Source organism: Leishmania martiniquensis, chromosome 30, assembly GCF_017916325.1.
Source record: "Leishmania martiniquensis isolate LSCM1 chromosome 30, whole genome shotgun sequence".
Lineage (NCBI taxonomy): Eukaryota > Euglenozoa > Kinetoplastea > Trypanosomatida > Trypanosomatidae > Leishmania > Leishmania martiniquensis.
Window position 1 is genome coordinate 974,166 of NC_090165.1, and position 27,683 is coordinate 1,001,848.

General features: G+C 59.4%; 11 protein-coding genes across 11 annotated transcripts; all 11 read right to left on the reverse strand.

The window, feature by feature from the left end:
- Positions 1-82: 82 nt before the first annotated feature.
- Positions 83-1,147, reverse strand: LSCM1_03880 (uncharacterized protein; the record flags this gene model as incomplete). Its single annotated transcript, XM_067321413.1, has 1 exon — positions 83-1,147. The coding sequence occupies one exon, from the start codon at positions 1,145-1,147 to the stop codon at positions 83-85; it is 1,065 nt and encodes a 354-aa protein (XP_067176781.1).
- A 645-nt stretch (positions 1,148-1,792) lies between these two features.
- LSCM1_03881 (uncharacterized protein) lies at positions 1,793-4,300 on the reverse strand (the record flags this gene model as incomplete). Its single annotated transcript, XM_067321414.1, has 1 exon — positions 1,793-4,300. The coding sequence occupies one exon, from the start codon at positions 4,298-4,300 to the stop codon at positions 1,793-1,795; it is 2,508 nt and encodes an 835-aa protein (XP_067176782.1).
- A 1,427-nt stretch (positions 4,301-5,727) lies between these two features.
- On the reverse strand, positions 5,728-6,069 carry LSCM1_03882 (uncharacterized protein; the record flags this gene model as incomplete). The annotated part of the gene is made up of 1 exon (XM_067321415.1): positions 5,728-6,069. The coding sequence occupies one exon, from the start codon at positions 6,067-6,069 to the stop codon at positions 5,728-5,730; it is 342 nt and encodes a 113-aa protein (XP_067176783.1).
- Positions 6,070-6,846: 777 nt separating this feature from the next.
- Positions 6,847-7,353, reverse strand: LSCM1_03883 (uncharacterized protein; the record flags this gene model as incomplete). The annotated part of the gene is made up of 1 exon (XM_067321416.1): positions 6,847-7,353. One exon carries the CDS (start codon positions 7,351-7,353, stop codon positions 6,847-6,849), a length of 507 nt encoding a protein of 168 aa, XP_067176784.1.
- Positions 7,354-8,241: 888 nt separating this feature from the next.
- Positions 8,242-9,507, reverse strand: LSCM1_03884 (uncharacterized protein; the record flags this gene model as incomplete). Its single annotated transcript, XM_067321417.1, has 1 exon — positions 8,242-9,507. One exon carries the CDS (start codon positions 9,505-9,507, stop codon positions 8,242-8,244), a length of 1,266 nt encoding a protein of 421 aa, XP_067176785.1.
- Positions 9,508-10,199: 692 nt separating this feature from the next.
- Positions 10,200-11,267, reverse strand: LSCM1_03885 (uncharacterized protein; the record flags this gene model as incomplete). Its single annotated transcript, XM_067321418.1, has 1 exon — positions 10,200-11,267. The coding sequence occupies one exon, from the start codon at positions 11,265-11,267 to the stop codon at positions 10,200-10,202; it is 1,068 nt and encodes a 355-aa protein (XP_067176786.1).
- Positions 11,268-12,093: 826 nt separating this feature from the next.
- LSCM1_03886 (uncharacterized protein) lies at positions 12,094-13,071 on the reverse strand (the record flags this gene model as incomplete). Its single annotated transcript, XM_067321419.1, has 1 exon — positions 12,094-13,071. The coding sequence occupies one exon, from the start codon at positions 13,069-13,071 to the stop codon at positions 12,094-12,096; it is 978 nt and encodes a 325-aa protein (XP_067176787.1).
- Positions 13,072-14,788: 1,717 nt separating this feature from the next.
- On the reverse strand, positions 14,789-15,676 carry LSCM1_03887 (uncharacterized protein; the record flags this gene model as incomplete). The annotated part of the gene is made up of 1 exon (XM_067321420.1): positions 14,789-15,676. The coding sequence occupies one exon, from the start codon at positions 15,674-15,676 to the stop codon at positions 14,789-14,791; it is 888 nt and encodes a 295-aa protein (XP_067176788.1).
- Positions 15,677-17,479: 1,803 nt separating this feature from the next.
- LSCM1_03888 (uncharacterized protein) lies at positions 17,480-18,655 on the reverse strand (the record flags this gene model as incomplete). The annotated part of the gene is made up of 1 exon (XM_067321421.1): positions 17,480-18,655. One exon carries the CDS (start codon positions 18,653-18,655, stop codon positions 17,480-17,482), a length of 1,176 nt encoding a protein of 391 aa, XP_067176789.1.
- Positions 18,656-19,879: 1,224 nt separating this feature from the next.
- LSCM1_03889 (uncharacterized protein) lies at positions 19,880-22,612 on the reverse strand (the record flags this gene model as incomplete). Its single annotated transcript, XM_067321422.1, has 1 exon — positions 19,880-22,612. The coding sequence occupies one exon, from the start codon at positions 22,610-22,612 to the stop codon at positions 19,880-19,882; it is 2,733 nt and encodes a 910-aa protein (XP_067176790.1).
- Positions 22,613-24,938: 2,326 nt separating this feature from the next.
- LSCM1_03890 (uncharacterized protein) lies at positions 24,939-27,137 on the reverse strand (the record flags this gene model as incomplete). Its single annotated transcript, XM_067321423.1, has 1 exon — positions 24,939-27,137. The coding sequence occupies one exon, from the start codon at positions 27,135-27,137 to the stop codon at positions 24,939-24,941; it is 2,199 nt and encodes a 732-aa protein (XP_067176791.1).
- Positions 27,138-27,683: the final 546 nt, after the last annotated feature.

Genomic DNA, 27,683 nt, shown 5'->3' on the forward strand with positions numbered 1-27,683 from the left:
ACGTGCACTTTGAGCCCACACTGGCGCGCGCGGGCAAACATGTATCTTTTCGTTTTGTGTGAGGGCTCATTTTTTCCGTTTTCTATGAGGAGCATATAACACTTCCGATGTCGAGCAGCTGCAGGTAGTCGTCTCCGCCGTCAGCAAGGCGCCGCTCTGTCTGGCACAGCTTGAGCATGATCCTCCCGCGCTGGGCCGAGTTCAGCGGGCATTCAGTGCTGACAAGATAACGCTGCAGCTGCAGTAGCACCTGCGCGGCGGCGAAGCCCTCCGCCACCAGCCGGCGCGATGCCTGGATGACTTCCTCCAAGCGATGCGAGAGCAGCGCGCTGATGTACTGTTGCATCACGTCCGCCGGCACGCTGCCCGAGACGGAGACAAAGTCCTCCTTCGTCAGGTCGCTCCCGCTCGCTTTTTGTGCCGACTGGAGATGCATAATGGCGAGGCGCAGATCGCCACCACTCACCGCATCTAAGGCTTGGAGCGACAAGGGTGAGAGGGTTATGCCCTCGGATTGGGCCACGTACTCGATACGCTGATAAAGTGCGCTCTTCACAAGCGGTTTGAATCGATACTTGGCGCATCGGCTGGCAATCGGATCGATGATACGGCTCACATAGTTGCAGAGGATGCAGAAGCGAGTCACGTCACTGAAGTCCTCCATCATCCGCCGCAGCGCGCCCTGCGCATCGGGGAGCAGCGCGTCAGCCTCGTCCAGAATAATGAGCTTGAAAGGCGGCACTGGGTAGACTTTTCCGTCCGACTGAGTGACGCTGCTGCCATTGCTCGAGACGGCGCCTTGAGCGAAGATCTTCACCTTCTCCCGAACCACGTTGATACCGCGGTCATCGGAGGCGTTCAGCTCGCGCACCCGACTGCGAATGTAGTCGGGACCAAACAGCTCGTGTGCCACTGCTAGGATCGACGTCGTCTTGCCCGTGCCAGGCGGTCCATGAAAGAGAAGGTGAGGCATGTTGTTCCCCTCCTTCAAGCATGCGCGTAGGGCACTGACAGCCTCATCCTGAGCCTGTACCTCCGCCAGTGTGCGTGGCCGATATTTCTCCACCCACGGCGCGGCAGAGTCAGCAGTGTCAGATGTGCCCTCCGTCCTGGCCTTCTTCTGCGCCGGCTGTGGCAGTACGCTCATGGGCTGGTGCGTGAACGTGCTTGGGCGTGCGGGGTCTGATGCGCCGAGAAGAGGTGAGTGAGGAGAGCTTTGGTGTGCGCCACACAAGAAAGCTAATGGAGGGAAGATGTGCCAGCCGTCTCGCTCTTTTACCGCTGCCTTCTCTTCCTGTCTCGGCGAAGCGGGCGTCGCCCTTGTGAAGGTGCTGTTCAGCTGTATGCAATCGGAAATCCATATGGGCGCGCATCAGCGTTGTGCGAAGACGAGGTGAAAGGGCAGGAAGGGCATACAGAAATAAGAAGAGCACCAGAAAAGGAACTCGGGCGCGGGCGAGAGCATTTCGAGACACACACACACCAGAGGGAGAAACGAGACATCATCGCCATGAGCTCTGCTGCAACTACGAAGTGAGCCTGCTTCAGCGACAGGAAGTCGCGCACAGTCCATCGAGCAATCGATCCTGGCCAGCAACTTCTCAGAGAATGGAACATACATCCCCGTGATGGGCACCCGCAGTGCAACCAGCAGCAGCAGCAACCGACGCGCCGAGGTTAAAGCCTGCCTTCACGAGGTGTAACCTCACCGCCACCTTGGGCTCCACTGGATTGCTTTCCAACCTCTCATGATCGCCTCGCTTCGTCAACAGCCCGCCTGTTGCTCCCCTGCTCACGACCCGAGAGTGCCTTTACTCCCTTCGATTTTGCGCCTCAGTGAGTGGCTGATGCGCGGGGCGCTGGCCCCGGCAGCCACAGCGCCGTTGGAAGCAGTCGACGACAAAGGGCCCCGGCGGACTTCAACCTCATAACTGCCGTGGTTCCGCAAGGAAAGAGGCACGAGTCGGTCGGTGCCCGGCACGGACACACCGCGCGGGGGCGGCAGCACGCCATCCTTCACCTTGGCAGCTGGCCGATCAGAAAGGGATGCGTAGCGCGGCGCTGGCGTCAGCTTCGGGAGGATAGGGCGGCTCGCCCCGTTCGCACCGGGCGTGGCGGTAGCGACGTGCCCTGCCCCGCCACCGTCGCCACCACTGCTGCTCTCGCGCGGCCGCGCATTCGCCACCGAGACACGCCTAAGGCCGACGGCATGATGGGGCGACTCTGCAGCCGCGGTGCGCTTTGCCGAACCCTTAGGAGTTGAAACGGGGCTGCGAAGATACACTTCCGCATCGTAGATGCTGCCGAGCTGCAAGCTTGACCGTCGAGACGGGCCTTGGTTCGCATTAGCCCGTGCAACAGTATTAGTAGACATTGAAACGAGGCCGTCACTTGGCGAAGTACTGCGCCGGCGCAACGCGTCGCGCGGAGGGCCCAGCGGCTCTGCCGCCGCGCGGTCGTGGGGGCCCGCGTGCAGGGTGAAGTCCTGGCGCGTAGGGGAGCGAGGGTGGACGCGGCGCTCAGTAGCAGCAAGAGTGGCGGCGGCGGCAGCGGCGGAGCCTTCGCTTCGCCTCGCCAGCAGTCCACCTCCTCCCGCTGTGCCTGCGTCTGCGGCACCCAAGGTTCGTCGACTGCCTCGGCCTCCTCCGTCCAACACGGCTGCCGCATTGCGCTTTGGGGGCACGCTTCTCCCAACCCCATCACTCATTCCGCGGCCGCACCCTCGCATGCTGCTGCGAAGACTGCATTGTGACCCTGCCGAGAAGGTGGAGCGAATGGAAGAAACGAAGGTGTTCGCCTCGAAGAGGAGCTCCTCGAGCTCTCGAGGACCGCCAAGAACGGCCGGTTCCACCTGAGGACGCTCCTGCTGCACAAGAGACTCAATGCGTTCATCATCGATACGCAGTGCCGCACCCCCTTCATCGGGAGACGCGGCGGGGGCCAGCATGCGCAGCACAGAGCAGAGCGCCCGTGCCATCTTGCGGCTCGGCGAGTCGCCGTTGGATACGTACTTCACGGCGGCTGGCCCTACAAGGTTCACCAGCTCCCGCATACGCTCGGGGCGCTGCTGGCGTGCAGCCACAACGCACAGTGCGAGGTAGCCAAGGCACTTTCGCCTCAGCTCCGTCTGTGCGCCGCTGGAGAGAGCTGTCAAGAGCGCCTTCACCACACTTGGGTGGCCGTGGCTTTGAATGGCGACGGCGCGCAAGGCCGCATCGGTCGCTGAGGAGATGGCGGCGATCGTGACATAGATCCCCTTCGTCAGGCTTGACACCCAGAGCGAGAGCGCGCCGAAGGTAGCCGGGTGTGTGCTGCACGTGCCACGATGAACGTCCTCGAGGAACACTGGCTCTGGTGAGAGGCGCTGCATCAACATTATGAGAATGTCGCACCCGGCACGGCACAGCGCGGAGCGCTTCTCTGCGGCTAAAAGCGCCAGCGTCGACGCCAGAGTCCCCACAATGCTCTCCGCGTGCTCGGCGAAGTAATCCGCCGGGACGGTGGTTATCCAGTCAAGGAGCACCTGGCACGCTTTCAGCCGCCGAGTAGCACCTCCGCTTACCGAGGACACTTCGCTAGCAGCCGCACACTGCTTCTTCATCTCTGTTATAAATGAGGATAGCGGGCTCGGCAGCGGCGTCAGGTGGCCCTCTAGCGGAATGTCGTCGTCGCCGAGCGTGGGTAGCAGCATGCTCGGAATGATGGCGGACAAAGTTTCTTGCAGCGTTGCCGACAAGTTCGCTGTCGACGACTCCCCATCACTCAGCAAGGCAGCCAACGAGCCTGGATCTTCAGCCATGTAGAGCGTGTACCGCCTGTCTGCATCGCGGTGCGCGCAATGGTCGATGTAGTTGAGGTACTCGACCGCCTCGCACACGCTCTTCTCAGCCGTCTTGAGATCGTTACCGTCCTCGACCTTTACGCGGAGAGTGCTGCGCAGGTCTCGGCTAAGCCCGACGTACACCATAAGCTCCGGATTGGGCAGCTCTTTGCATAGCTTCGGGGCGAGCTCAATCGCGTTCGAGCGCGGCAACACCTTAGCCTGATGCATAGGCACCACGCCGTCTTGATGTTGCCGATCGAAGTTCACGGTTCCACCGACGCTAATGTGCATAAAGGACTGAAACACCATCTCCGGCTCCACCCTGAAACGCCCCGCCAGGTCGCGCAGCGACTCGAAGAAGTGCTTATAATTGCGCATAGTGTCCATGAGCTGCGCAAGGTCTTGCGGATTTTTCGGGGGCTGCCGCACAGACGTGTGCAGCTCCATCTGCCGTCTGAGGAGCGTGTCGATGTTCATTTTGGCTGCTCAGCGGCGGCACATGCGAAGAGGCAGAAAACAAAAAAAAACAGCGAAAGTGGCGTAATGGGGGAGAGGAAGACGTCAACCACAAATGCGGGTGAATCGCTGCCGGGCGACGGTGGCGGATGGAACGTGTGGGGCGTGCGCAGTGTCGATCGTCCGAGTAGCAGTAGTCGTAGAGGTGCTCGGTGCACCGCAGCGTGCGCTAGACTTCGTGGAAAGGTAAGCGAGACAGCAAGATTGGGTGCGCACCCACACCCACAGACACACACACACACTAGCGCCACCCCCACCGCAAACTGAAGGGAGGCACACCCAGAAGCACCAAGAAGGCCACGCGGCGAGCGCGTAGCACACCAGACGGCGGGAGCTAGAAGAGAGGCAAAAAAGGGGACGCCTCCCTCTCCCCCGCTCTCTCGATGGGTTTCGCACCTCACCAATCGTTGTATACCGTCTATGCGCCGCGGCAGCAGCGTCGTTGAGAGGGCAGAAAAAAGGGTACAACAAAGAAACGAAGAGGAGAGGCAGAAGGTGTGCTGCCGCTTTACTGGTGAATGTGGAAGGTGCTGCTTACTTGCACAGTTTTTTGTCTGTTCCGCCTCCTCTATGAAGGTGCGTGTGGGTGGAGAGAGGAGGGGGTAAGGCGCCACCACAAAGAGGAGATGAGCCTAGCGACCAGCGTGCGATTCATTGCAATCGCTCGACGAGAAAACATCGACAGATAGAAAAGGGGAGGGGATAACTGGTAGTACGGGCGCGAAAGAGAACCGCCGTCATGTATTGATGAGAGGGGCGAGCGATTTTGCCGACGGCGGTGGTCACATGATCGAGCATGAGCACCTCAGCCATCCAAAAAAAAGAGAGGATGGGAGCGGCAGCCTCTGCCTACGCACCTCAAGGGCACAAAAACGCAATACGTCCGAGAAAGAAAGGCAGAAGATCCATGCCTACCGAATCGACTGCATGCGCGGCGGGCGCTCGCGTTGCTGTTGTAGTGCTTTTCTTCCCGTTTCAGGCGCCCACGAGGCCCATCGATACTGGCCGCTGCAGCAGCTCCAGTGATGCTTTGACGGAAAGCAAGTGATGGAGAGAGGAACCACTCGGCACTCACAGACACCCACACCCACACCCACACACACACACACCTCTGTCTTGTGTGGAGACGGGTGTGTAACGAGCGGCGACGTTTTTTGAGTGTGTGTTCGATGCGCGTACGACGCTAAGACGACTGCCAAGCGATTCTGAGCCAAAGAACTGTTCCCCAGAGTCGTCTTCCCGAGTACATAGAGACGCAGAGGGTTCGAAAAGGGGGGCCAGAGCAGGCATCACGCGCATGCTTTGATGGATGACGCCGGCTTCCCCTTCAGTGTCAGAAAGCAAGCGACCGCGGTGATGGGCGCTGCGACCCTCTTGAAGGGGAAAGCCTAGCGAACACCATGGTCGCAGCCCCTGTTGTTTGTGTGCGATGCCACAAACAGCGGAGCGGCCCAAGCATCCCCGCCATGCGTCACGAGCAGCGACTCCGCTTCATCTTCCATCACGTTGGAGAACCCGGTGACCTCAAGCGGCCCGCACCGCAAAGCAGCATGCGTCGATGCACCTCCGCTGCCATCCCCGCTTAACGCCCGAAGTGGCATCAGGTACTCTCTCTCCACGACGTCTTCTGGTACCGAGGAAGGAAAGTCACAAAGCTGCGGATACACGCGACCCGCCATGTGAGCACGGCGAAACGCCTCCGTCATTACGTCATCCCACGGGCTCTGCATCCTGTGAGTTGGGGGTGAGAGGAGGGGGCTGTTCTAGAGGCCTAATGAAGCACAAAGATGTTCATCCGCACCCCCACCTACGGATAGAGGAGCGCGTGTCCCCGAGAGGTAACGCCACGCGAAAGCGAAGCAGAGCAACACCGTTCGCCTCTACTGGTTGCCCGTGCAGCTGAGAGGAGAAAACACATGCATGATAAAGAAGCAGAGTTGAAAGGGAGGAAGAGCAAGGTAGCTGCAAAACAGTGAGACAGAAGTGCCCCGCGGGGGAAGGGAGGGGGTGGCGGCGGCACCACATAAGCGTCCCTCGCTTTTGACTCCAGCTAACACCCACCCATACCTATGCGGCCACTATCCAGGGTACACGCCGCCTTGGACTTGCACCAATGGCGAGAGAAATCCTCATCACCCTCCCTCGCCACTGAATCCATGCCGCGTTGGTACCAAAGGTCCCTGCAGCGCTGCTCTAGCGAGGAGGCCCGAGGATCAACCTTTTCCCTTTTCCGTGTCGAGGCGATGCAGAGTTGTCGCTCTCGAACGGTACATGTCGCCGCCTCCAGGCACCTCAAAGTCTGCATGCCCCTGAAGACAGCCAGCGCAGGAGGCAGAGATCAGAGCACACACACACACACAGGCAGTGGGAGATACAGTACATGTAGAGCCCACATCTCCTTCCCACCCTTTAGGGGGGAGAGGGAGAGGGCAACACACAAAAACTGAACGTACGGAAGGCCCTCAGAAGAGACACCTGGAGAGGCTGGGGCGGTGGGGAGCGGCATCTCACATGGCCACTTCGACAGTATCAGAGATGGTCACAGAAAACTGTCTCGCAGGGTGCCCCTCAGCGGCATGCGTGCCGCTTCCCCGTGACTCGTCCGCGTTGCCCATCGCTACCTCCGGCGTCGCTGCCGCTACTGCAGCAGCCGCGGGAGGAGGAGGAGGAAGGGGAGGGGAAGCTTTTGCCTCCTGAGCATCCTCCCAGATGGTCTCGCCCTCTGCAGTCGTGCCCTTCGAGTAGGCAATCCACAGCTCCGTGCCGTCCTCAGAGATGCCTGCGTTGAAGAGCGTCGCCTCGTCGTCGAGGCGCTGGGTACCGTAGTAGAGGCGCATAGTGTAGAAGGTGCGGCTCGTCAGCTTCTCGATGCGTTCCTTGATGGCCTGCACAGTGTCCTGCTGGAAGTCGCAGTACAAGAAGATTGTTCGTCGATGCCGCTTGAGGCGCAGATAGTTGCAAGGGATAACGGCTGTCGTACTGGCAGCCCCGCCAGGAGCGTATGAGGAGGTCATGGCCAGCTGGGAAGGCGGCCCTGGTGACAGCGATGCGGCAAAACGAAAGCGATCGGCGTGTATGTGGCCAGCCGTGCACGTGTATCTTTGGGCATCGGTGGCGAAGAAGCCGATCGATTCACCAGCAGGAAGTACAGGAGAAGGGGAGCGGAGTGCGCGGCACGCAGCAGAGAAACGAAGGCGCACGACAGGTGTCGATAGAGTCTCGGACAGGAACTAAGAGAGGAGGGGAGGAGAGGAGGGGGAAGTGCCCACGCGGTCGGGGAAGAAGGACTTCACCTGGAAGGCTTCTTGACGAAAGGCATCCGCGATACGTAAGGCTGACCCCCTTCCCCAGACCGCGGCACGCAGGTCCAAGTACCAACACACACGAGCCCACTACCGTGATGCACCGCTGAAGTCACTCGTGGAGGAGAACGAAGGCACAGAGGTGGAAGCCGGTCGACCCAAAAGCATACGCTTGTGTCTGCGCCAGCATGTGTGCGTGTCTGGACCCCACCGCTCACCCTAACGCGAGGTTGCACACTGAGCGTCAGCGTACTCCCCAGCACGCACTGCACGAGGTGCACTCACCTAGACATCTTTTTTTTTTGCACGCCTTGCTTGCAGAGTTTAATGCGGGCAGCCCGCAGCGAAAAAAAAACACCTCACGCCACCATCGATCCCCCGAAGAGCGCCATTCCCTCGCAGCAACGTCGGCAGGACACCAAGAAAGTGAACCGTTGGCTCACAAGCAGCCGAGCTGATCGCAGGCCAAGGTGAAGGCGCCCTCTGCACTTTCCTCCCCCTTCCTGCCCGGCGCCTCCCGGCCGCAACGACGAGAGCCGGTATGGCGGTGTGCACGCTAGGAACTTCTGCACCGCTCTCCTCTTTTACTTTGGCGCCCTGCTACGCCTCGAACGCGTCCGCCCGAATATACTTCTCAAAGTTCTTCTCCGCATCACGGAGCATGCGCTCCGAGCGGACGCCGCGGCGACGATACGGGTTACCCATGTCCAGAACCACACGGTTCACCCCTGGTTGCACCTCCTTTTCACGGCCGATGGGCGCGTTGAGCTCGTACTTGAAGTCGCGATGTGCCTGGTGAATCGTGGGTGAGTACCGCAGCAGCTCGTCCGGCGTCGGCGCGTTTGTGAGCACCTGCGCTCGGCGCTTCCAGTGGCCGCGCATGGTGTGAATGCGACCGGCAAAGTCGCGCATGTTGAAGAACTTCTTGTCGATGAGTTCTTTTCGCTGCTGCAGAACGCGCATCACCCCAGCACGATCGTTGCGAGCCTCATAGAACGCCTCCGCCCTCTCGAGACACTGGTCTGCCAGTGCAAAGACGCGATCGTAGTCGAAGGGCGAGAAGTACAAAAACTTCTCCTCGAAGTTGAGGTTGAAGCGGCGGCCCAGGCGGGGGAGTAGACGCAGCATCTTGTGCGACTGGCCCGCGTTGTGGAAGGTGTCTACAACGGTAACGGCCTCCTCGAAAAAGCTGCCGGCGGCAGCGTCATTCAGTGCCTCTGCAGTGAGGCCGAGTTCAAAGAGGGCCTCCACAATGAGCTCCAGAGGCGGCTGGGCAGTGCTATCAAGCATCTGCAACGCAGCCTCACAGTTGGCCTTACTGCTGTCCAGTCGCCCTGTTCGACGAAAAGCGCCGGCGAGCTTGACGCGGATGCCCGCTACCTGCGGATGAATTTGAGGATAGGCGAGTTCGTACGCCTTGGCCACCACGCCGTAGTACTCCAAGGCCTCTTGATGCAGACCGCCCTCCGTGAGGTAGTCGCCCTGCAGCTCCATCTTCGCCACCTCGCTGAGCGGAGCGTACGGGCGCCCTGCGGGGACGCGCGGCGCTGTCGCCACGGCGCGGATTTGCTCGTTCGCATGGACAAGATCAGTGCTGTCGACATCCTCCCAAGTGACCGCCTCTGGTGACGCCGCCGACACACCCTTTCCAGGCCCTGAGCTGCTCGGCGCATCCGTTTCCACACCTTTGCGCGCAGCAGCCACGGAGACGCCGCGCGGCAACCGCTCCAGCGGGCGCACCAGCTGATTGGGAAACAACTCCCCTTTGTAATAGGAGGTGTAGAGACGCGTGATGAACCGCGCTGGGCAGCGTAGGGCGCCTAACGCGGTGGCGGCCTGCGGAACCGCGCCCGCTGCCGTGCGCATCTGCTTCGCTGCTAGGAGCGGAGCCTAGCAAGAGACAGAGAAGAGCACGTATGCTTCAAGCAGCGGAGACGCTGCACAGAAAGCGCTGGAGCAACGGAAACAAGAGGTGGGAAAAGGCGGAGGGGATGAAGCACCGTGACAAACGAGGAGATGCACATGACAGAGAAGGCATACGAAATATCAATATGCGCGAGGAGCGCACATAAAGCACGAATACATCTTGGCGCATATACAAGAGACACCGTCGGAGCCGCTCTCGGATGCACGCAGGCGCCCCCTCATTTTTGGGTGCACCGGCCATGGGATTCAGCTGCCTTGTGTTGCGTTTCCAGTTTTACGAGATAGAGAGAGCTGAGACAAGCCGCAATAACTCTCGAGGTGAATCAAGAGCGCACGCTGCGCATGTGGCTGCCTGTACTGTAAATGTGATGTTTTTTGGGACAAGAGAAAAAAGGCGAAGATGAGGTGAGATGCAGCGCTTCGCAGCACGCACCATCATCTAAAGAACAAGAAAAAAAAAGGTGGATCGGGGGCAATGGAGCACAGAGAATCAGTCTGCCAATCGATAACCCCTCTACGCATGTGTGTGTGTGTGCGAAAGAGGAAAAAGGCCTGTCTCTCTCTCTTTCTGTCCGCCCCTCTGGAAGCTCAGAGCACTGCCCCTCAGCATGAGCTTCTCGGGCGTTAGCCGCTCAAGCATAGGGGTCATCTGGATTTTGCAAAGAGCCGTACCCCTCTTTAAGCCGCTGCGCCACACCTATGCCTCGCAAAGTGGCAAGCTGTACCATCCGCGCTCCTGCCGCCATGAATTCGGCGCATGGGACAATGTCCATTATATCGCGCTTGCCGAGAACACGATAATTGTACACAGACACTGCCACTTGATATAACAGGAACACAAACAGCGAAATCCACAGCAGCCGTCGCAGCACGGACATGGGCTGCGGCGTCGGCGACGAGCTATGCTGCGCGGTGTCACCGTCTTGCCAGTCACTGTAGCTCACAGACACCTCTGTGAAGCAGTACGCCGCCGTCTCATTCAGTGGTTGAGGGGTGTACTCGAAGTCCACGATGCCTTCGGAGCCAGCCGGCAAAACGCTATTTGACATGTACGTCTTGTTCCCAGAGCGAAACTGTTGGTCGGTACGGCCATCGCCACTAACACGAACGACGAGTGCAGTCGCAGTCGGTGGCAACACCGTCCTGAAGTATATGGTCAGAGGCGGCTTCGGTGCGGCAGCAAGCCTCGGCGGCAGAGGAGCGATAAAGCTGTTGTCCGGCGACACTGCTACGTGGCAGAGGGGGCTATTCGTGAAAAAGCTGAAAAATCGAAACGGGACTGGGCCGTCTGGTCGCACGCGTACTACCCGCAAGTCGATGCTCGTGTTCACCGCCAAGTCCGAGAGCTCCAAAATGCCGATGTTGTTCGATGCCCTCGAGACCTGCACGCCCTCAGAAATGTAATAGGTGGCGTTGAGGTATAGCCACTGCCCCAGCAAAAGTCCAGCTGCGGGGGGGAAAACTCGTGCAATCATAACGATCGCCTCGCCCGCTGCTGGTGCCCTCTCCACCGAGATGGAGTAGTGGTCATTGAACTCGCCAGCGAACCCGTGCTTCTCAGCACACAGCGGGAGTGCCACTATGTCGGCATTCGCCGGAGCACAGACCACCGTCAGCCATGCAAGTAGCAAGGCCCCCGTGGCGAGAAGCGGGGCCGCTGCGCACGGACAACTGCTACTCCTCACGGCCGAGGTAGCCATGTGTGTTTCGTTTGATGCTGTGGACCTTGATGTCGGTGTGCAGGTAAGTAACTGTTTGTGTTTGAAATCGTAAAGCACTGCGGCGGCCGCATTGAAGCAGAGGAGAAGAGGGTCCAGATGGAGAGAGAACAGGGTGAACACCGGCCCGAAGCGAAGGGACAGATCACCAAGCCGAGCAAGCAAACAACGAGTCGTGGCCGCTGCAAAGAAGATCGAAGGGTTTCAGGGATGGCAGCTGCTTGGCCAAACTGCTACGAATGGCGGACAAGTGGCCGGATGGGGTGGGGGTGGGGGGAACGTAGAAAAACTATGCGCGGGAGACAGCCTGCACAGGAGATAGTATGCCATGGTCCTTTTTCCATTTCTCGCCCATCGAAAAGTGCACGCAAGTACGCTGAGTGTGATTTGGCACGTGTCGACGTGTGTGTGCTTCTGCTCATTTGACCTCACGACGCTGTGGGAGGGGTGTTCCCCACCGCCACCGCTTTTTTCCGAGGAGGGGCAGAGGGCAGCGGATGGCGAATGGCGAGCAAAAAGTGCATCGTCACTCTGCCTCGCCGTTGGTTTGGCTGCATGGTAGGCTTTGGGGGTTCGTAGGGGGGAGGCGACCAGGGAGCGATCACACGCGGTACTGAAAAATCACCTATAGCGGCGGGTGTCGTGATCGGCGCGCCTCCACGTCGCTGCAGTCATGGCCCGGCCCGTGGATAAGAGTACGCAGAAGGCGGCGCTGCACTAGAGCACAGGAGCAACACCAGCCCCCTTGCAAGGATGAGGCACACTCAGTTTAGTAAAAGCGCCTGGGAGATTGAGCGGCGACCGGCGCTCACACCGAAATTACTTGAGCTGCGGCTCCTCCGCGCTGTTGATGGGAAGCGCCACGGTGGGGGTTCCGCTGCGTCGCTGGGGCGCTATTCGCCGGCGACTCCCTCTTTGAGTATGAGTACCCCGCCAGCCCAAGCAATGTGAGGAAGATGCCAACTATTCTCTGCGGGCCAATGTCAGCCGATACAAAAATAAAGTCCAACACGAACACAAGCACCGTCTTCAAGTAGCCAACTACATTCATCGTCAGCGGCGATGTCTTTCCGACGAAACAGAAAAAAGAAAAGTTCACGCCAAAGGCGAAGATGCAAGAGAGCAATATGGTCCAGACGGTCGTAAAGGTGACCTGGTACGCCGCCAGCTTCTCAGCGCCATCCAGCGGAACCGCCACGAACAAAAGCAGGACCGCACTAATGGGCGCTTCATAGATGAGTAGCTGCATCGGCTGCACACTCAGTTCCACCTGCTTTGTCTTGCCCCAAATCGTGTAGAGGGAGTTGGTGATGATGGCGAGAAGCGCCCACATCGTCCCAATCCAGTTGACGCTTGTGTCGGACAAGAAGGTGAGGACGACGCCGGCGCACACGGGCAACAGCGCAAGCAGTGTACCCGGCTTCTCCCTCTTGCCATAGTGGACCCGCTCAATGCATACGATGATAGGCGTGCACAAGATCTTCAGCACCTGATACACACTTACCGAATTGGCAAGGAGAGAGAGGTTGTTGAAGACAACGTAGCCGCAGAAAGCGCAGCTGATAGGGAACACCCGACGGATTGGCAGCCTCTTTGGCTTGAAAAGCTGTACCCCGTACGCGAAGAAGACGCAGCCCAGAAAGGTCACAACAAAGTGAATAATAGTGAGAACCGTGCTGAACTCGAAGCGTGCCTCTATAAAGATGAGCCGCTTGTTGACGATGATTATCCCGATGCTGCTTGTGATGTTCAGCAGCAAGCTGAGGAGCAACGAGGTTGTGAGCATGGCTTTTAACGAATTTGTGAAGAAAGGGTGCGAGGGTATGCATGTGCCGGTGTACAACAATGCGCAGCGTACAGATGGCACCCACTTGGGCGTTGTTCGGGTGTCCACTTCTTTTTCGCCGCTGTGAAGAGGGGAGGCACGAGACACACACAGGCGCACAGATGCTACATGTCATGCCAGACAAGGAGATGAAAGCTAACACACGCAGTGCAACGAGGACGAAAAGGCGGATGGCATCACCAGGCACAACCCATCGGGATGCGATGGCTGCAAAAAAAAAATAGGAAGGCGACGAGAGCACAAAAGAGTGGGAGGAGGCGACAGGTACGGCATATACATATGCGTATAGGCACTGGGACAGAAGAGTAATCGTGCTGAGTGGAAGGAAAAGGTAGGAGAGCAGCAGGTCAAAGGAGAAGGTAAGCCAGGTGCCTTCTTCCCTTCCCTCCCAGTGCCTATGCGTGACTGTGGGCCTCGCTTGTGGAGATGATGGGAGGGAGAGGGGAGGGGACTGTCAGCAGCGCATGTGTGTGCGGGCACCCTATTATATGCGCCCTTCAGGCTTCTTAAGGATACCTAAAGTGCTTCCCCTCCGTTGCTGAAACGATTTCCTCGCATCCACTGTGTGGGCCTGTGTTGAGCTTCGTTCGTTCGTATCGGTCAAGCGTCCTCGTGAAGGGGTGCGAGCGTGAGGCACGCGGGGTGGTGAAGGAAGCGAAGGAACGGAGAGCTGCACACAAACCTGACAGCAGCGACAAGACCACGCGCATGCCAGCGAGCGAGCCACATGGTGAAAGAGAAGCGTGCAGGATAAGGCGGCCACAACAAGGAGGCGGAACAGGGGAAAGATGTTGTGATGAAAGCTTCCGTGATGGGGAAGCCGGAAGACCCACGGTGTTCGAGGGCAGCCATGCACCTCGTCGAGGACAAGCGCGTACGCGGCCCCACCAATACCGCGAGCAGGCCACACAACCAAAGCAGAAAATACAGTGAAAAAAAAGGCATTGACGTCCAGTCTACACGTCCCACCGCCCACCTCCAAACGTGCCGCTCGAGCACAGTTGTAACTCGGTGTTCCCCCTCCCCTCTTCCTGATTCAGGAGAAAAGGTTCCCCCATCTTTGGTGTTGGCTCCGCTGCGTTGCTTCAGATGCCCTCCTCGTGTGCTGGAGAGTCAGCGAGGGAAGGGCAAAGGTCGCCATAGAGAGACGGCACGAGAGAAAGAGAGAGAGAAACGGAATCACATCTAAACGTAACGCGCCCGCGGAGGAGGAGAGCAGAGCGGAGCAAAAGCGAAAACGGCGAAGACGGGCAGACGCGCACCTGGGGGCTCCTCACTCCTTTCTTTTCCCTCCCACCCGCTCTCTCCCTCTCTACCTCTCTGAACCCGAGCGCACGTGCCCAAGGAGGGAGGGGAAAGAGGCACCCCGAGAAAATATGCGTTTGCCTGCCGTTATCTATGAGGTCTACGAATGCGCACGCGCCCTCGACGAGCACGCCCATGAGCGTCTGTGAGGCGTCACGCGGTGAGCGAGGCGAAACACGCGCAGGAAGCCGCGGGTGCGTGAAGTCACGCAGAGATACGATTACTCGAAAGCTGCGTGTGCGGCGCGCGGGCACGAATGCACCTCTCGTCTTGTGAGCCGCCTGCGTTTTTGCGCACGCCTACATCAAGCACGACATGCGCAGTACAAGAGCGCCGGCTCTCTCACCTTGTTCTACGCTCTCAGCTGGCGTGGACTGTCGTCCTCGAGCACACTCCGCCCCGGCCCGCCACGTCGGCCGCTGATAGGCGAGCGGACCGGCGTGGTGCCGGAGCTGACCGGCACAACCAAAGGTGCACTGTAGGGAGCTGAGCGGCTGACGTGAACTTTTTCTTCCTCTACACGGTCCATCCAGCGCTGCCGCTCGCGCTCTACCACCCCATCCAAATCGCGCAGTTTGCGTGTGAGCACGGCGCTACGGTCCTTGCAGGCTGCAACTTCTGTCATGGCCTCCTCCAAGCCGGCCTGCATCTGCGCCAGTGCCGAGGCTCGCCGATGCATTAACTGGTTAAAGTAAACTTCATTTTTCATGAAGGCGTCCACAACAGCGTTCGGGTTCTCAAGCAAGTGGCGGCTAACTGGACCGGCGGCTTGCTGAGCGGGGGTCAAGTGAATGCCGCTGCTGTTAGTCGGGGCCGCGTGCACATCCGCTGCCTCGGGGCTCCGCGCCGGCTGCAGAGGCAGGCTGGACCCCTTCGCTATTACTTCGCTTTGGCTTCCCTTGTCAAGTGACGTGGATGCTGCTGCGTTGACGAGCGCTGCGCTCGATGACGGTTCTTCCCCTGCGCGCTGCGGCGTGCGCGCGAGTGACGCCGGATCCGATACCACTGCCTGTGCGGAGGCGGCGGGCGCCGGCATCGACGCCGTTGCCTCTGCGGCAGAGATTTCGCGAAGGTACGACATAGGCACGAAGCCGCGGCGGCACGCGTTTGTGGTTACTTCGACCTTGATCCAGCCATCCTGCACCACGCCCTCTGTCGCGCAGAGAATCTCGCCCTTAAAGACGGTCAATTCCACATCCTCCTCCGCCTGAAAATCGTGCGCCACAACGAAGTGGCGCATTCGTGTATGTGTGTGCCGATACGTACGGTCAAGTATGTGAAAATATTTATGACACCCTTTTTCTCTTTTGCCTCTCTTCACCTGAAAAGAGGACTGATGACCGGGGGGCGGGGGGGGGCTGAATTGGGAATGGCGAAAGGGGAAAAGAGGGGCGAACTTCCCTTCCCGAGGTGATGATAGGGGGGCGCACAGTCACGTTCCTTCGCCAAAGAAGCAAAAAATACAGGGCGAGTGAGGGAGAAGCTGGAAGGAATGGCGCCCGTTGGATGGGCCGAGGAGGGGCAGGCAGGTTGACAGAAAGGGTGGGATGAACTTCTCATTCGACGCCACCCTCGTGCGTGCATATGAGGGGGAGAGAGGAGCAAATTGGAGATAGGACGTTGTCGACCGCAGAGCTCGCGACCTGAGAAGCGTGCGGAAATCTGCACGCGTTCCGAAGACTCCGGGCGCGCAACTGCCATCCAAAAATGTGGGCGTCCGCCACGTGTAACGCAGCGGTGTTTGCGAGCATTTTCAGCCTTTGAAACTGAAGTGCCTCTCCGGTGCGCAGCGAGCTGGATAGGAGCATAAGGTTGCGGTAGCGATCCTATTTGCACCGTCAGACGTGGGAATCACAGCAGCGACAACCAAAACTGGTGGCAGGGATTCGTTGGTTGGTTCGAAAAGGGAAGAGAGAAGGGAAAAGGGTGAGTCGGGGGAGAGAGGCGATCGCGAATGACGGCAGCATTACAGGCATGATAAGCGTCAGCTAAAAAAAACGTGAGAAAACGCAGAGCAGAAAAAGAGGGCATAAGCCTATTTGATTGTTATATATTTACGTACATTCGAAGCGGATGGCACACACACACACGTGCATATATATATATATGTTTACGCAGAAAAAAAGAAGGTAGTCAAGGTCACCCGTCGTTGGGGGTGGGGGTTGCTGAGGGAGCCGGAGGCTAGGGGGAAGGGGGGGCTGAGAAAGAGGGAGAGGGAGGGGCCGCTGGCCATGCCGTGGGTAATGGCCGAAAGATGGAGGGGCGTGCATGCATAAACGGGCACACACAGTGCCAGCAAGAGAGACGCGACAGCTCTCAGAGGCATCAAAGAGCTGCACAACCCGTAGTCATCACAGTGCACAGCGTCTTAGTGAGTGTGAATGCGGGGAAAGGGAAACACATGAAAAACACACAAAAAGGGGGAGAAAAAACGTGAGGAGTGGATGGGGAAGGAATGGACCGCCGCCCTATATGCATATATATAGAGAGGGAGAGAGACGCACCGATACATAGAGATATAAGCAAACACGTACCCCTGTCTGCCTGCATGTCTGTGCGTGTTGGCGTCGGAGGAAAACGAATAAGGACCGCGCGGCAACTGAAAACAACTTCAAAGAGACCGCAGCAGAGGCGAAGATAAAGATGGCGGTGGCAGACAGGAGCCCTACTCCACCCAATCCCCACCCCGGAGGACAACGGCAGCAACAGACGGCAGCGGCGTTTGCTTCCTGAAAACGAGACGCTCAAGGATATCGTATGTACATCTGTGTGAGGGGTGCACAGGTAAGCAGACGTACGAGTGTCACGCTTCGAGAGAGGAGAGAGGAGGGAGGGGAGAGGGGAAGGGGAAAAAAGAGCGAATAGGTGAGCACCAGCCCGTTTGGGGAGGGGGAGGGCTTTTTTTGCACGTTTTTACTGCTTTACTGCTTTGCTGCTTTGCCCTCTGCCTGTGGGCTCTGGACGGTATGGTGCGCCTCGCCCAAGATGGCCTCCCACTGGCATCGCCTCTTCGACCTCCCCTCCACCTCCTCTCTTCCACTATTCAGAGGTGAGGCAGGGGCGCGGCAACGCCGGTCGCCTTCTTCGGAGCCCTCGCACGCGAGTGTCGCTGCACCTTAAACGCTGGCACCACTGAGGCGGCCCGGTACAGGGAAAGGAGCTGAGCCTGATGATCGAGAAGGGAAAGGGAGTGAAGCGTAGTGGAGATGGCGGGGTCTGCCCAGTCCCACATGGTCGCCTTGTCCAGCAAGTCGGGTGTGAACTTGCCTCCCTGCGTCGCCGACAGCGCGCTGCGCGCCGCTGCCGCTGTGAAAGAGGCGGCGGCGGTGGTGGCGGTGCCGAATACGGAAGAGGAGCCCTCCTGCGCTGGCACCACTGAAGTCGACGACGATGGTTGCGTCAAGACCGCCCCCGCCTGCTTCAATGCGTGCTTTCGCCCTCTGTAAATGCACGCGCGCAACTGCCGGTCTGCCTCACGATCACTCGCGTGCGGGCCTGAGTCGATCGCTAGCGGCTGCAGAGGCGTGCGCAGCATCGACTCCGGCGAGTGCAGCTGCTTCATTGGCGCCATTGTGTTTGCCTCCGCGAGTTTGAGCGCAGGAACGGCTGGCAGTCGGCCTTCACTCACCCGCAAACGAGTGTACTGCGCCATGGCATTGCGTAGTGTGGCGCGATGGAGGCGGTTGCGACACATGGAGGCCTCAATGTCTTCCAAGACGGTGCTGCCGACAGTGAAAGGCAGCTCACAGCAGATGAGGGAAGTCGAGTTGGTCGCCGCCGATGCGATTACTCTGCCTCCCATCGCCGTGAGCGAGGTGCCAACCAGCCGTACTGTCTCCACATCTGTGTCGAAAAAGATTCGAGCCAACGCCTCCGCACTTGTATCCGTAAGTCCAGGATTACGACTAAGGTCCAAAAGGGTCAGATGCGGCATGGTCGCGATGGATGGCGCAACGTAGAAGCGGAAGTCCTTGTCCTGGAGGTCGCAGTGTTGCGCCTCGAGAGCGGTCAGGTGTGGATGCCGCTTGATGAGCGTGCAAAGCTTCGCCATTGCCTCGCTTCCCAGGATGTTGTCGGACACGCACAACTGCACGTAGCGGTCGTTGTAGCGGAGGAACGTTCGCAAGGACTCGAGGACCCTGGCTGTGAGGCCGCCGCGCTGATCGCTTAGATCGACGCGCCGGCGTTGCGGGTCCAGTACCGGCCTCGACAGGCTCATCTGCGGTCAGCTCTGTCACCACTGCGAAAAGCAACAAAAGGGACCGGGGGAGGGGAGGGGGGTGTGGGCAGATAGTGCGCCGAAAAAGTGTGCTGCACACGCATGCGCCGGTATTGTGTAGACGGCTAAGACGAGCAGGAGAACGGATGCGGGGCGTGATATGAGCGTAGCCTGCATGGGGAAGAGCCGGCGCGCCCACAGAGGAAGAAGAGGGCAAAGGCGTACAGCAGCAGGAGAGGAAAAGAATGGAGGAGAGCAGTTTCGGCTCGGCAGGGAGGGTGTTAGTCACCTTGACCAAAAGCCGAGAGAGGAATCATTCGCACACATAGGCACACGCTCACCCACATCTAACGCGCCCTTCAGTGCCCCTCGAAACGGAAAAATGGGGCGGTGGAAGCGCAGGTGCACCACCTCGAAGGCCTTCTCGCAAGGATGAGAATAGTCAGGGATGAGTGAAGAGCACAGAGTGCTGCCCAAGTAGCTAGGGGTAGAGAGATGGAGCAGGTGTTTCCAGTAGAGAGACGATTCCGAGATGCCTTTCTCCATATCGCTCCTCCGCAGCTCGTCACGAGTGCAAAGAAGCGTGAAAGTCTGTATGCATTCGTCTCTGCATGTGTGCGCGCGCGAGAAACCGGTCGCACCAACACGGGGGCAGTACCTCCACAAACAGGAAGACATAAGGCGGCGCTCTGGGTGGAGAGAGGACGGAGAGGACGGAAATACAAAATCAAAGGTCTGGGCACCGTCGCAGCGGTACTCGCGGCACATCAATTTTACCGTTCATCATGCATGGCGGATCTAACCTGCTGCAGCCCCGCCTTCGACATTCCCAAACTCAGCTCTATTCACGAGCACAGATACACATCTGTGTTCACGGACATCCGCTTGGCATCACGCGCACCACACTGAGCCGAGTAGCCAGTATCGGATGCAGAGAAGAGGAGGGGAAGAGGAAACGATAAATGGCATGTGGTTCTTTATTCGTCACAGCGGTATCCTCGAGTTCGACCCACCGCAGCCGGCATGGAAGCCCATTTGTATTTGTATGCGTGCAGAATACCGAGAGAACGAGGGAGCTCCTGAGAAAGGAAACGAGAGAGAGGATGGGGGAGAGACGAAAAAGCAGAAGCGCAAGAACCTCGCGCGATGCGGCTGTCGGACACACGATGGCTAACCTGGCGCGCCCCCGTATGCATGGCTGGCACAGGGAAAACAAGCGGGCTCTTAGTCATCCTCGTCATCTTTCAGGCCAGCGGGGAGTACTAGCTCGGAGAACGTATCAAACGTACCAGCACCTTCAGCATCCTCGTCACTGCCTTCGCAGCCCGTCTCGGCTGTGGTCGAAAACTTCTTTTTCAGACCCCGTGGGTTCGACGGAGATGTGCGGAGCCCACCACCTGCGCCACTGTCCGTTTCTGCTTCGCCGCCGCCGCTGGCCCCAGCTGGGATAAGCCGACGGTGGCCGTTGTGGAGTGGCTGGTGTGGCTGATGCAGCACCGCTGCCTCGCGTTCCGAGTGCTGTTGACTGATCTTGCGGCGCAGCGCTGGTGCCAGAATAGCGGATGTCGGTAGCTGCGAAGAAGAATGAGGAATGTAAAACGTCCTTTCATCGTCGGTTTCTTTCACGTCCCCCTCGACGCCGCCGGGAGCGACGCCGTTCAACGACGCCCGCCCCTCGACAACCTTTACCACGCTCGACTCTCTCCCGCCTGTGGCGCCGTTCGCGTCACCACGCGCAGCACGCCCCCACACGTCACGCGTACTCGTGATCGACAGCGATGACCCCGCACGGCCAGCATCGCTCTCGCTTCCACCGCCCCCTGCCACGTCCGGTATCATAGCGAAGAAATCCCACAGATTCTCTGCCTGACTCGCGGTGATCATCTGAGCCTCAACAAACTGCAAGAGGTGGTTGAACTGAATGGGCACCGGATCGCTGTTGCCATAGTCGGGCAGCCCCAGCGTCACCTGGCGTGTGGTCAGCGACGCCAGCTTGAGTGACTCTTCGCCTGAGGTGCCTGTGCTTGCGAAAGTGTTGATGGCGTTGGTGTTTGACGAGGAGGCCGCCTCAGTACCTGCCATATCCTCCCCCTCCGGATCCGTGACGGGCTCGCTGCATGCCTGTGTCTGCTCGAGTTGCTTCGTTTTCGATGCCTGTACCAGTGGCGGGAGCGAAGGCGGCGACAGCATTCCAAAGTAGGAGGTGGCATCCTCAGGGGCGGTGATGGGTCGGAAGTTCTCACGAGTGAAGATGTGCGCCTTGGCGAAGTCCATCCGCTCTACCTGCGGGGGGCGACTTCCACCAGCGTTGCCCCTGGCCCCGCCTCCACCGTAGCGGCCATGAGCGCCGCCAGCGCCACTGCCACCACTGCCCCCTACGCCAAGCACTCCGCGCATGGGTGGGTGCGGTAGTGGGTCTGGGGCTGTCTCGGCACGCCGGGGAGCATCGCCCGTAGCACCCCGGCCCTCCGCTTTGAACCCTCCCTTGCCTAGCCCCTTCGTGCGTGTCTTCCGCAGCTCGGCTTTGATCTGTTTCACCTGCTGCGCCCAAGCCTTTTCTCGTTCTGCTTGCTTGAGCGCCTGTTCCGCTGCTGCGGTATCAAGCGGGGACGGCGGCGGTGAGGGACGCGGAGGTTGCTCGGCAGGGGTGCGGCTCGTCTGCCTGCGAGACAAGGGTTGGGTTATGCTAGCCGGTGTGCGGGCGCCGGGCGCCCCGATGGCGGCACCGGCAGCTCTGTACTCGCGAGGCGGCGGCGTCGTGTCCAGTACTGCAGACATTTCGATCACGTCGGAGTCGTTACGAGTGTTGAGCGGGGGGAGGATGCCGCCGGCCAGGCGGGCCGACGGACGCGGTGACGCATACCGCGCGGCCAGAGCCTTCTCTTGTGGAGTGCCGCCACCGCTGCCCAGCACCCGTGAGGCACCTTTACTACCTCCATGAGGAGAGAGGAGAGCACGACCGCCGCCGACGCCGATCCAGTCAGAGTTTCTCATGCTATCAGTTGAGGGCGACGCGAAGTTGTCCCGGGCGGCCGCCATCGGGCTACCAGAGACGGTGCCCGTTAGCGGGCCCATCGGCGACTGAAGCCCGCGCGACTCTGATGCACGGCCGCTAGACGGCGGCCCCAAAGGCGTCGTGACGCGGCGCGGCCGCGGCTTGCCGATGTTACCGTTGCTGTTAGCTTGTCCAAGCTTGTAGATCAGCTCAACTGGTAAGGACTGCGTATCATATCCGCTACCCCCTTTGCTCCTGCTGTGCCCGCTAGCGTCCCTGCCGCTGCCGCTACACTCAGGGGAGGGCGGCTTCCGTCCCGCTGTCTCTTTTCCGACGCTAAAGTTGACGGGCAGCGAGTTTGTTTGATATTCGCTGCTGTTTGCGGCAGTGGCTGACCTGCCACCATGGCTGTTGCGCCGACCTGTGCCGCTGTTGACTTCGCGCGACGCCGCCTGTTGGCGCACCCGGGCAGGAGCGTTTCCCGCTTCACCAGTGGTTGCCCGAGGCGCAGCACCGCCGCCGCGTTCACAGCCTCCTGCGGATGGCGGCAATGTGACTTGAAGGTGGCGCGCAGAGGAGTCCTCCACCTCGAAGGTTCCTTGGCCTTTTCGGAAGGAAAATGTGTACCGAGTGGATTCAACCATGCCCGGTGCAGTGGCGGTGCCCACTGTCGGTGAAGGACCGGCTACTGAGTTGGTGGCGGCCGAGGAGGTGGTCCGCACTTTGCTCTCCGAATACACCGAAGGGGAAGCCGGCGGCCCATTCGCCTTGGGGTCACCCAACCGCTTATTCTGCCTGCCTTTGGCGCGGTGCGCCTCTGCTTTTAGTCGCTCGGCTTCCCGCACCTGCCGATCAAGCGCTGCCTTGAGCGCCTTCTGTTTTGCCTGCTTCTCCAATGCTGTCTTGATGCGGTCCTCCGTCACCGCGACAGGACGAGAGAAGATGTAGCGATCGTCATCCATCACGCGCACCTCTTTTTCCCCCTTATCCTGAGCGCCCCTGTGATCGGGCGCCTCTGCGCGTGCGAAGCGTCTCAAGGCAAAGGATGATGCACGTGCCCTGGATGAACGTGAAGAAGCGCTGGAGAGAGAGAGAGACGGCGCAGAGGTCGAGTACTCGCCAATGGCGCTTTCCGCCCGCCACACCCTCCAAATGTCTGCCCTCACCAAATTTCTTACCGAAAAAAAAACGATGAGTGAGAGGGGAAAAAATGAAAGTGGCGTCGGGGAGCACAGAGGCACGATGGGTGCTAACCCAACGGGAGGAAAGAGCAGCGATGACACGAGCGTCAGACGAAGGGCAGCTTAGCGGAAGGAGGGGATGAACAAAAGGTTCGAAGATAACGGGCGGCGTTATCGACGCACAAACACACACGCACACACACAGCGATCGGGGGGGGGCGGCCGTAGCGACAGGGCAGAATTAGCGACAACGTAAATGGAGAGGGAGAATGGAAGCACGAATAATGGAAGCAACAATGGGTGAAGCGTCAAACAACAGTAAGGAAAGAGGTCTGAAACGAAAAAAAGGTAACCTCTCACAGGAGCGGGCGGCGGTGACAGAGACAGAGGTGGGGTACGGAAGCGGGAAAGGGGGAGAGGAAAGGGAAAACGGGCAGCGATGATAGATGCTACTGAATAAGGGACACTCCTTGAAAGAAGCAAAGACTAAGTTGCGCGCGACAAAGAGAGGTGGGGAGAGGAGTAAGGGGAGGGAGGGCGGCAGCAAGGGGGACGAGGAGTAGGAGGTACATGAAGAGTTCAAACGTGAGAAGCCACGAGGAAGGTGGGGCGGGGCGCGGGGGGCAAAATTAGAAAGGGACACAGAGAAGAGAGCACAGAGAAGGAGAGGGATGGGGGAGGGCAAGGCACTCCCCCATTCAATGGAGCGAGCAGGCAGCCACAACAGCGAAGGGAGAAGAAGCGCAAGAGAGTGAGAGAGGACGTGAAAAGGGGCTCCGATCTCAATGCCATACAGAGACACCCACGACAGCACAAACAAAGGCGCGAACGCAGGCGAGGGGGTGGGTGGGCGGAGATATGAAGGACACAGCGCGCCCTTGGCCTGCTTCGGCGTTTCAGAAAGAATGGAGTGAAGAAAAGCGGGAGCGAAATAAAAGAAGACACACACACACTCACTCACACGCAGAGAGAGGGGGGAGGAGAAGAGAAAGAGAGACACGAAGTGCACGCGCGTACAATACAGTGGGGAAGCGTGGGGGTGGGGGGTGAGATGACGGGCAATGGTGTATAAAGCGACAGGGCGAAAGAAAAAATAGGAAGAGATGAGCGCTTGCGAGTTTCGTTGTTCTTTTTCTCTCTGTGTGTGTCAGGGAAGGGGGGTTTCGTGCGCGCCGTCGACGAATGCGTTGCTGGCGCGCGTGCCTTTGCCTGCAAGGGGGTGGGAGGGAGAGGAAGAGAGAGGGACGACACTTATGGAGAAGGACTGTGTTTGTGTGTCTCTGAGCACTTGTGACGAGTACAATACAGAAGCGAGGTGAAGAGTTCAAGGCAAATCGAAAACCAACAACGAAGTGAAACGGAAAGAAAGTGGGCACACCGGCGCTCTCTCTTTCTATATATATATATATTCTCTAAAATGGGGGAAGACAGCGCTTATCTGCCCGAACTACTTATTTGTCACCCAAAGCGGTGGGCATGGGTGGTGTGATGCGGCAGGGAAAAGGAGTGGAGGAGTGCAGGTGAGAACGTGGTGAAGGGTGAGTCCCGATACGTTAGAGGCGGATAAAAGCGTCGCGGCCCGTGTTATGATAGCCTCAGCTTTCAGCACACACGAGTGAGAGTTGCGGGCTGCGCCCATGCCTAATCCAATAGTTCACGGGCACAAACGCACAAGTGCATATGGAAAGTTTACGCGCACACCCCCGCGCGTCACACCGCCACCAGCCCAGCGAGAGCACGTCACAGAAGTTGGGTGCAAAAGCGGGAGAAGCGGGAGGAGGCGAAGAGGTCGGGCGCCCAGCGCCTTGAGCGGCGTTCAGCGATGCAGGCTGCAGCATTGCATGGGTAAGAAAGCTTTGCTTGTCGGCATCTTGCAAAAGCACATACATATAGAGATGCACAAAAGCGCAATGGGCACACGAATACGAGTCACAGTGTGCGTATGGCTCTCGGGAGGGGAAGGGGAAGAGAAGATGCTCGAGCTACACAGCATTTCCGCGCCCTCATGCTGGCTAAGTAGAGAGCTGTATCGGGCGCCCTCTACACGCACGCGCACCTATCCTTTGCCGTTCCAGCTCGTGTGGCCTTCCTTCCCTTCCACCGTCCCCTACTGCTTCAGCCACTGATGCATCAGAACGTTGTACGCTTGATCCCGCCGCAGAAAGCTTGTGAGGACGATCGAGTCGTTCAGGTGCGTCTTCACCTCAATCGCATTTCCGAACATCTTTGCCGACTTGGACTTGAGAATGTCTTTGATCTCGTCATACTCCACCGAAAACTTGGCGGCGGCCAGCGTGCTCTGAAAGCACAGCCAATGCGGCGTGATGAAGAGGTAGCCTTGCTTCAGCATGGACCGCTCCACCCAAGCGCAGTTGAAGGAGTCAACCAGCTTCTCGCCTACCAAGTCTGGGAACGCCTTGCGGAACACGCCCTCGATGTTGTTGCGCACGGCGCCGGTGACGCCAGTGACGTCGAGGAGGGCGCCGCCCACAGCGCGGCCCACCGCAAAGGGTGCCTTAAGCACCTCGTAGCCGCCCTGCACGGCCCCACGCGCGACCCCGCCAAGTGATATCCCCGTGTCGCCGGCTGGCTGATCGAGAAAGGCGAGCTGGACGGATGGCTGGAAGGTGGCTGTAGCGTCCCGCTCTTGCTTCGGGAAGAGCGTCATCTTAGCCTTCACTGAGCTCTCCCTTTTTTGCCGCATGCACGACACCGCCTCCTCGACCTCCGATTCAGGCACCTCGACAAAGCCAGCCTGCGCAAACCCACTGCGCGAGAAGCTGATGATGGCCGCTTGCTTCTGGTTTGGTACCTCTGCAGTGCGAGCCTCCGAGTGCACCATACACGTCACACGCGCAAAATCGGGTGCGCCGTCCACGAGCGTCACCATATGAAGCACCTCATCGCGCACAGCGCCCATGTTCAGTGAATCTTGAATAATGGCGGTCGGGCCGATCTGCGGCGGCTGCTGAATGAGCGCGTACATCGTGTAAAGACGCCGGTCATTGTCCTCGCTGCTGCCAATGCTCCAGGCACACGCCGGCATAGTGGAGAGGTCCGACGCGTCATCTGCAATCACTTCGCCATCGGGGGACGCGAATGGGTCGACCTCGGCGCAGTCGGTCTCCAGCACGTCGCACAGAAAGTCGGCCTGCGTGTCCGCGTCAGCGCAAACGTAGTTGCAGTACACAAAATACGCCAAGCTGCCAGGGCGGACAAGGCGGACGTAATACGTGGAGACTGGCTCATCGTAGGTGAAGCTGGCCAAGTTGCTGAAGACGTTGGGGCGGGAGGCCGTGAAGACCGCACCAAGAGCTTCCTCCAGGGTGGAGGTGAGAAGAAGGTAGGGTGGTTCAGACTGCGCCAACGCATTCAGCTCCTCGGGCGTCAGCTCCGACGGTGCGTCGGCGCCGGGGTTCACCGAGAGTGAAGCGTTCTTCTGGGATCGCCGTGGCGCAGCCGTCTGGGCACCTGACTCCGCCGCCGCCGCCAAAGCGGCCATCGTGTCCTCGGCGCTGCCGAGGCTGGACCGACTGCTTAGCGGCGTATCAGAGTTCTCTCGGGGCAGCTTCGTGGTCCGTGTCGCCAGTGCTGTCACGGGTGCCTTCTCTGCAGCGGCAACGGGAGTGGCTGACCTTCTTTTTTCCCTCTTCGGGGCGGCAGCGGTGGGTGCTGTTTCGCTGCGCTCGCCGCGCTGCTGAGGCGCCTCCCTGGCTGCCTCATCCCCTTCGAGTAGCCCGGTCTTTGTGCGTCGTCCTGCCTTCCCAGTCGATGCAGCTGCTGTTGCCGACGCTCCGCACTCTACGCCGGCTGCTGGCATCGCGCCCGTCGGGGCACTGGGCTCAGATACCGTCCGTGCGGCCGGCGTCATCCGAGAGAGGGGCGACTCCCTGAAGAATGCTGTCTTCCCGAGACCAAAGCTCTGGCAGCCCTTGTCCCACCATGCGTTCATCTCCTTGTAGAAGGCGCCCATCTGCGTCACAAAAGTGCTAAAAAAGTTCAGCAAAAGAGCCGCCGCCGCCTCCGGCTGGGCAGCCAGCACAGGCGCCATGGCCTCGCCCATGCTCACCAGATCGCTAAGGCAGCTGGACAGGTTCGCGCAGGCCGTCATGGTGGAGCTGCTCAGCTGAGTGGCGACAGCGAGCAGGTCCGTCGTGGGGCCGGTGTTGGCTTGCATGCCATCCCGCAGGCCCTGCGACATGAGTGCGAGATCATTGCTAATGCCACGGGTGTGAGCGGAAATGCTTTGCACTTGCTGCAGAAGACTCTTCTGGATCTCAGCTGGGGAGCGGCTTTTCGTGACCATCTCCAAGTGTTGGGGGTAACAAGGAGGACCCAACGCACACACGAAAAGGGGGAAGGCGGCTGTGATGAGAAGAGGGCGCCGTCGGTGGCGGCCGCGTTTTTGTTGTGATGAGGGAGAGGGAGAAAGAAAAAACGGAGAGGGATCCGACAGGGCAGACGAAGCCGGGGGGGCAGCGCAGCACGCGAAAGACGGCCGGACGAGAGGTAAGCCAGTCAGCCAGCAGCTGATCCCCGCCGCGCAGGCCAGCGCAGAAGCAAAGGAGCGAAGTGCCTCAGTCCCAATGGGGACACGCCCTTGCAAACGCGTGAGAGGGATGAATGGATAGAGATGCAGAGCGGATCAATAACAAAAGCCAACGAAAGGGGCGAAATGGGAAAGAAGAGGCGCCGCCGACTCTACAGCGACCAGCGAAAACGCGCACGAGGTCTACGGAGCTCGGGCTTCAGCGTTGGAGCCTGCGTCTTCCTCTCTCTCCCCCCACTCGCACAGATGCCCACGCTGCGCTCACTTCTTTTCAACTTTCTCTTCACACTGCCGCAGCCGCAG